This window comes from Marmota flaviventris, chromosome 11 (assembly GCF_047511675.1).
Source record: "Marmota flaviventris isolate mMarFla1 chromosome 11, mMarFla1.hap1, whole genome shotgun sequence".
Classification (NCBI taxonomy): domain Eukaryota; kingdom Metazoa; phylum Chordata; class Mammalia; order Rodentia; family Sciuridae; genus Marmota; species Marmota flaviventris.
Window position 1 is genome coordinate 13415774 of NC_092508.1, and position 7923 is coordinate 13423696.

The 7923-nt window shown below is 31.6% G+C and overlaps 1 protein-coding gene across 2 annotated transcripts in view; it reads left to right on the forward strand.

The window, feature by feature from the left end:
• Cul3 (cullin 3) overlaps nt 1–7158 on the forward strand; it is an 83108-nt gene extending 75950 nt beyond the window's left edge. For both annotated transcript variants that reach the window (XM_027941729.2, XM_027941730.2), the window contains 3 exons: nt 1050–1236; nt 4286–4431; nt 6690–7158. In XM_027941729.2, coding sequence (XP_027797530.1) covers nt 1050–1236; nt 4286–4431; nt 6690–6821 — 465 coding nt within the window. In that variant the 3' untranslated portion in view covers nt 6822–7158. The remainder of the gene's footprint in view (nt 1–1049; nt 1237–4285; nt 4432–6689) is intronic.
• Nucleotides 7159–7923: the final 765 nt, after the last annotated feature.

The window sequence follows — 7923 nt, forward strand, 5'->3', positions numbered from 1 at the left end:
GTAGTTGGACATAGTACCTTTATTTTACTCATTTTTACATGGTGCTGAGGATCAAACCCAGGGCCTTGCACATGCTAGGCAAGCGCTCTACCACTGAACCATAACCCCAGCCCCTGTTTCCAATTCTTTGATTAAACAATAACTAAAATAGTTCATTTTATCATATGCATAATTACCGTCTCCATTTTAATAGTACCTATTTTATTTGGGGGAATGATAAGTGTGTACAATATTTGAAATGTGTAAAGTTTAATGAATGTTTAATAAAGTCAAACAGATAAATATATAGCAAAAGATTATTTGAAGCAAAGGAATATTTAGAATCAGGAATTCACATTTCTTTGAATCCTTGTACTCAATTAAATGTCCCTGTTGTCTTATGAGGAGTAATTAATATCCGTGTACAATTTCTTTGCTGTCTGATAAGACATAAGAATAATGAATTTAAAATATTTTATTTTTTCCTCAACTGCTTTTTAAAAAATTTTTGTTTTATTCATGCTATGTATATGTAGCAAAAGTTATTATCTGAACTTCCAGATGTCAATGTATTTCTTACTAATATTTATATTTAATGTTAATTTCCAGGTATTTAAACTTTTCATTTGTCACACAGGCAGTAAATGTTGTCAATTGGATTCTAAGATTTGATTTTGATTTTGTTAGCCTGAAGTCAGTATTACTTTGTTTCTTTATATAAAAGACATTGCTAAGAAAATCTGATTAGCAGTTATATGTGGTTAACAGTTTATTTGTATCTAAACATTAAAGCAGGTTCCTAACAATCTCTGTGGAATGATATTTTTAAAGTAATCCTGTCTCCTGAAGCAAAAAATGTACACGTGTTCTTAATATTTTATAACTTCAATCACCCTTTAGTTTGTTCAAATGAGATTTTAATGATGAGCCAATAATATTCTTTGTTATAAACTATTTCTTGATTGGAATTACCTCTTTCTAACCACTGCTTGATCATTTTCTTCTTTAATTAACTAATCTCCTTTAATCTTTCAAAAATTCTAATTTTTGTCAATCTGGTGAAATTTCAGGAAATTCAACAAGAAACAGATATCCCTGAAAGAGAGCTGGTTAGAGCCCTACAGTCCCTCGCCTGTGGTAAACCAACACAGCGGGTTCTTACGAAAGAACCAAAGTCAAAGGAAATAGAAAATGGTCACATATTTACAGTTAATGATCAGTTCACATCCAAACTACACAGAGTCAAGATTCAGACAGGTATCTGGTAATTATATATTTCCTCTAGAAAAATTCTTATCTGCTAAATTTCTTCCTTAAAAAAAAGGAAATTAATGCTTTTTTTTTTTAACAGATGTTCATAGTGCTATATGACTGACACTTGGCATAAGAAAAACAGCAGGTTTTATTAATAATATGTTCATATCAATATATGGTTGAATCCAAGTACAGTAATAAACCTTTTAAAAAGTAATTGTAGTGTGGAAAAGTACTTCTTTCTATATGTTTTTCAACAAATGAACCATGATTTAACTTATGGTTTATGTATAATTTAAATTTCAGAATCTTAAAACCAATATTAATTTAAAAAACATGCAATGTTTTATGACAGTCAAGTTTTACAGCCTTTCAGGTTGATAGTGAAAATACTATATTATATGTGTAACATAATGTAAGATGTGGGTTTTTTTTTTTTTTTTTTTTTTAATGTATTTAAGCAGAAAAAAGGACACTTAATTCTTCCTGATATTTGAAAGCAGCTTGCTACCTGGTTTCAAAACTAGCATTTAGATAAGCCTTCTACTGCTAATTCATCTATTATGGTGGATAAAACAGTGTTTTAAAATAAGATAAATATCATTTTTAAATGACTATAATTTTTAAAAATGTATTTATATCATACATTAATAAAGGTAATATAAAATTCTTTGTGTTAAATATACAGTTGATTACTAAAGTAGACTGACACAAAAACTTTTGGTTTCCTTTTTTACTTTTTTGTAAAGCAGAGTGATATTTTGGTTAAAGTTTTGATTCCTATGTGTGATAGTCACAAACTGTATCATTGTAATTTTCATTAGCCAAAATTAGCCATATCTTTGTGACATACTGTATGATAAAAACAAAACTGTCTAATTATGAGCATCATGAAATAAAATTTCTTTTTTCCTCTAAATGCAAAACATGTATTTGGGGTAGAAATAGGTTTTATATTTCAGGGCTTGTTTGTATTCTGGATCTGGAGAACATATAGGAATATGTATCTGAATCACCTGGCTTCATCTTACTTTACCCTAAATAAAAATTGCTTTTGTAATCCCAGATTATGATGTCCAGCATAGTATTATCTAAAAATAATCTTCACTTCATGGATTTTTTAGTTTTGGGTGTTAAGTGTGCGCATGCATGCATGTCTGTGTGGGATTTTTAGATGTAATGAAAGTAGGAATGTAGTCTATAAGGAAGGATTTGACTGGTAGATATCTCTTTTTAAGTTTTTTTCAGTGATGAAATTCTGTAAAAATGTTTTTCATTTGGAGATGGTTTTTAGGTGATCTTGGTTCTTATATTTTTAGTGAAAATTTTTTCTTCAGTGATAAATATTATGACCACATCAGTTTTCTTAAATTGTTAAAAGCTCAATAATGTAATCAAGGACTCAGAGACTTTAGCCTAACCTGTTTATACTGTTTTTATTATAGCCAGTAATAGAAACTTTAGCAAAAAAAATTTTTTTTTAATTTAAAAAATTTTATTCATTTGTTTGTTTATTTTTTTAATTTTGGAAAGAATTTAGAGTCCTCATAATCAGCAACAGTTTCCATAATTGACAGTCTGCTCCAACTACCCATCTGTAGGTACATAAAAATACAGATACATGTGTAGGCATCACCTTCAGTTATACTCTTCTTAAGTGTTAGGCTCCTGGGAGTGGCTCCTGTACTTAATATTTAAAAAAAAAGAAAAATTGTAATTCAGGATGTATCACCCTAGTCTTCCCATTTATCTTTTTTTGTAGGAATTTAAGGAGTATTCCCAGATCCACATGAACCAAATCACTTGTTTTAAAATAATTTTTTCCTAATTTTTATTTTAAATAATTTCAGATTCACAAAAAAATTGAAAAATACTGTAATGGACATCAGAATGTCTATAACCTGTGTTTACCTAAACAAACCTAAATTACCTTAATTAAAATTTTGTCATACTGACTTTCTCTTTTCTGTCCCCCTTATATCTCTTTTAATTTTTTTTAACCTAAAAGAATCTCTCTTTGTGTTTGTGTATGTGACATTGACTTTTTTTCAGGAAAAACTTTATTCTTTCTTTGTAGACTACATTATCTGATCTCTCTCTTTTTTTTTGCCAAGATGATATGATGTCTTAGCAAATGATGCTGGATGCTCTATTCTTTACCAAGGGATTCTAATTAGAAACAGCTGAATGGATATGCACGCTAGAATGATCTTCTTAATTGTACTGTCTCCTGCCCATGCCCAAATCAGCAGTGTTCTTTGCACTTTGGTGTAATTGTCCAGTCCCTACTTCCAGAAACTTTACATCTACATCCTTTTAATGACCAAAAACTGACTTGTCTTCTTTGCTGCTTCAATTAGAGCTGAGTTGTGCAAGAAAGAAAATGATGTATTTAACCACTTAGCAGTTGCTTTGAAGATCTATAGGAAGTACAGAGTGAGATTCTCCTAAAAACTGAAATATGGTTTGGTAATAAGGTCATAATGAGAAATTGTTAGATAATAGGAGATTTTTAGTTGTTTCACTGTTAAGGAGTTTCTTTTACTGACATTTTAGTGGTGGTTTTTAATTGATGATTTAGCTGCCAGAATCTTGACTCCACATACTCTTTTCTTCCCTTAATGTCTTTTAAGAGATTATTGCTATATTCTAAGGAGGAAACAATAAGTATTTGCCTGTGTAAAATATGTTTGGTGAAGTATAACTTGAAGCCATAGTGTGGTAAAATATTAGTTGAGTCCTGGAAGTCACAAGCAGTGAAAATTGTTTCTGCTGAAGAATAGCCAGCTACCATTTTCCTTCCAGGAAAGGACTTGTGTTTTATAAAAATGAAATTGATTTTATTATCTCTGTATAGTTCCTAATTTATGGAAAGAATAATTTAGAATTGAACATTGAATGTTTACTTTTTGATATTTTCTGAAGTTAATAAATGTGTGTGTGTACTTGAAGGTTGAAATTAATTTTTCTCTGAGGATAAAAATAAATTATAAGTATGCTTGTAAACCAAATATTTCATTACATTTATGGAAAATATCTGTTTCTATTTTAGTTGCTGCCAAACAAGGTGAATCAGACCCAGAAAGGAAAGAAACAAGGCAGAAAGTAGACGATGACAGAAAACATGAGATAGAAGCTGCTATAGTGCGAATAATGAAATCTAGAAAGAAGATGCAGCACAATGTTTTAGTAGCAGAGGTAAGGATACTTCAATACTTGATGAATAGAGAAAAGCAGAATAACATTATTAACAACTTAAATTAAGGAAGTACTGTTTAATTGAAACTCTTTGTGTATCACTTCTCATTGAAAACAAGACACTTGACAAAACGTACACACTGGAGGAACTAATGTATTTATGATGAAAGGATAATAATGGCACAAGAAGAAGAATTATTGCTATTTTAATATCTTTATGTAAACAAACTACCTGTATTTCTGAAAATTAATAACAGTTGCCATTTATTGAGGGTTTGTATTTCACACATTGGGAAAACTAAAAAGGGGGAAATCCATTGAAAGACTATTGAAATAGTAAGATGACTAGGGCCTTGGTAAAGTATTAATAACTAGTGAATCAGGATGATTGAGAGTGAGGAGTTGAACCTCTTAGGTTTCTGGCTTGAGTGAATACATAGAGGTTGTTCCCTTTAACTGAAAAATGAAGAATAATGTGCTGATGTGTTCCAGGTGTTAATATTATTTTTGCACAAGTTTGCTCTATTGTATTTTATTAGGGGCATATCATTAGGCCAATTGGAAGTCAGAAGAAAGGTAAGAACTAGATTTCACTATATGGGAATATAGTTAAAACCACAGATTTTCCCAGGAATAACATGGAGGGCAGGAAGAGAAACAACAATAGGGTAGTCCCCCTTTCTTACCATATAAGGAGCAATGATAATGTGCCAACCAAGGCATGACGTAAGAATGGATAAATGTGCATATAAGAGGTGAGAATTTGTGGGATTTCAAACAAACGGTCTCTTTTGTGCAGTGCTTAGTTGAATAACTTAAAGAGGAACTTGTCCGAAATTTCTTTTGAAGAATGGTGCTCAAGAATTTGCTGAATGTGAATCTGTAAATTTATTTTGGCATACATTTTGTAAATGGCCAGTTGTAGCATGAAAGCATCTGTAGACAATACATAAACAAGTTGGCTATATTTCAGTGAAGTTTTATACAAATAAGCAACAGTCTGTATTTGGCCTGTGATCCACTTTGTTGGCTCCTGTCCTGTGTATACACTGTATAAAAACTGCAGTTTGACTCAGCAGGGAGCTGTAGTAGATGGAAAGTGAAGTAGTAGATGTAGAATGTAGGTTTGATCAAAGGGTGTTTATGGAATAGGACCAGAGAACCAGTCAGAGTTGTAGGCACTGTTGATAGTGTAGCTGAAGTGATTTTGAATGTAGTCCAGGCTCTGCAAGGAAGGAAGAAATGTCAAAAGAAGCTATTCATAACCTGAAAGACAAAGTGGGTCAAAGAATTGGAGATCTCAGGTGGGTTGAGAGCAAATTTGCTGATACTGGAGTGATAATCCTGGAAGTATGACAGATTTTAGTTACAGAGTGAAGTACTGAAGTTTCATATTTCAAAGAATTGATCAATCCATTGTGACTTTGAGAAATGAACTGATCAAGAGTAAAAGAAAAGATGGCTTATGAATGAGTGGATGATCTGCAAGAGAGGCAGGATGACTTTTTGGAAAGAGCATCAACTTTGAGGTCAGAAAGGTTTAGATTCATCTCTCCTGGCTCTGTTACTTACTACTTATTCACGTCAGTTTTTTCTGTGGCATATTTCCCTCCTTTATAAAATAAGATAGCCCCCTTTTCAGTGTAAAGAACATTTAAATACATTAATGTGTGCAAAATGATTGACAAATAGTGCATAGCAGGTTGTGGCTGCTGCTATACTTACTGATGACACAATACTTAGGTTCTTGACCACACGTGGAGAAACAAATGACAACAGTAGTACCTAGTATGGATGGACATTATTCTAAGACATTGCATGTATTAACTCAATTAATGTATATAACTTCTTAAGGATCCAAAGCTAGTAAGTGATAGAGCTGGGATTTGAACCAGGCAGTCTGGGTTCAGAATTTGTACTCTTAAGTATATTATGCTATCCAAGTTCTATGAAACAGGAGAGTATAACCCAAAGGTCAACCATTAGTAAACAGCAAAATGATTAAACTGTAGGGTAGTATGTATTCATACTAATATAATCCAACTAATTCAACTGCTTATCCATTTTAACATTTACATTCAAATAGAATTGCATTCTAATCATGCATTTTCAAATAAAACCTTTTTGAAATTTTCTGTACTTTCTTAAAATGATACAACAGTTCTATTCAAAGATAGAAATTTTTGTGTTTTTAAATGAAAATGTTAATTTTTCTGGTAGAAATTAGTCTTTATCCCTTTTTTTTTTTTTTTTTTTAGGTAACTCAGCAGTTGAAGGCACGATTCTTACCAAGTCCAGTTGTTATTAAGAAACGTATTGAAGGACTTATTGAGAGAGAATATTTGGCACGAACACCTGAGGATCGCAAAGTATACACATATGTAGCATAAAATGTGTTCAGAAATTTGATTTAATCTTGGACTGTATTCTTCGCATGGACTGGGAAGTTCTTTTAAATCATTAATATTAAGACGACCATCTCTTCTATTAAATTACAGTACGTGTTCTAGACCATTCAGATCAAGCCTTTACTCCCTTTGAGAGTTTTCAACATCAAATTGATTGAGCTTCAGGCTTTACGACGTTTATCCCTGTAGAGATCATCTTTACAGTTCCTCGGGAAAATGTGAATGTGCCGCGTTTTGTTTTCAATACTGTATGAAAACAGGAAAAAATAAACAAAACTTTAGAAAATACAGCTCATTAAAATAAAATTGTTGGATTTCACTTCCCCAGGTCTTCAGTGTTGATGTAAATGTGTTTCTGTAGTGTTGCTTATTAGCACTTTGCTCATTGTGTAAGTTGGGTAACAAAAATGGCAAAAGAAATGCAAAATTCCCAGTTATCTTGCTCTGCTTAAAACATTTCTTTAGCTAGTCTTATTTAATTTAAAGATTTGATAACTACACAAAGACCCGAGCATAGAATTTGAGCATGCTTCATCCTACCACTTGCACTTACTAATCTCATAGCCTTATGACCAAGAACCTTTGTTTTGGGCTCAATACATACCCTGATTTGGTTTTTCTCTATTGTAATTTGAGATTTCCCAAAGTCTTATAATGATTAGGTTTTGTTCTGAGTTATTTCTAGAGAAAGAAAATATTTTAGTATGTATAAATTGTACAATAATTTTTTTGCTGTTGTACTCACTGCTAATAGTGGATTGTATAGGGTGGTGTTTTTCTTTCATTTATTGTGGATAAAAATTAATGAATTTAGTATACACATACCCACTAATTCAAATATGTCAGAGCACAAAGTTGGCAGCTGGTTATATTTAATTCGTCCCCTTTGAAAAGCACATGCAGTCTATAGTTTGTTTATAAATACCTTAGGTTCCCTCCATACACACACTTTAAATATATATTTTGGTGAAGATGTAGTACACTTAATTTTCTGTCTTGAAATGCAGTCTAATGATGCAATAAATATCACCTTGATAGTTTTAACGAAATCTTTAGTTCCTTACAGCTATGTTTTGGAAAGTGA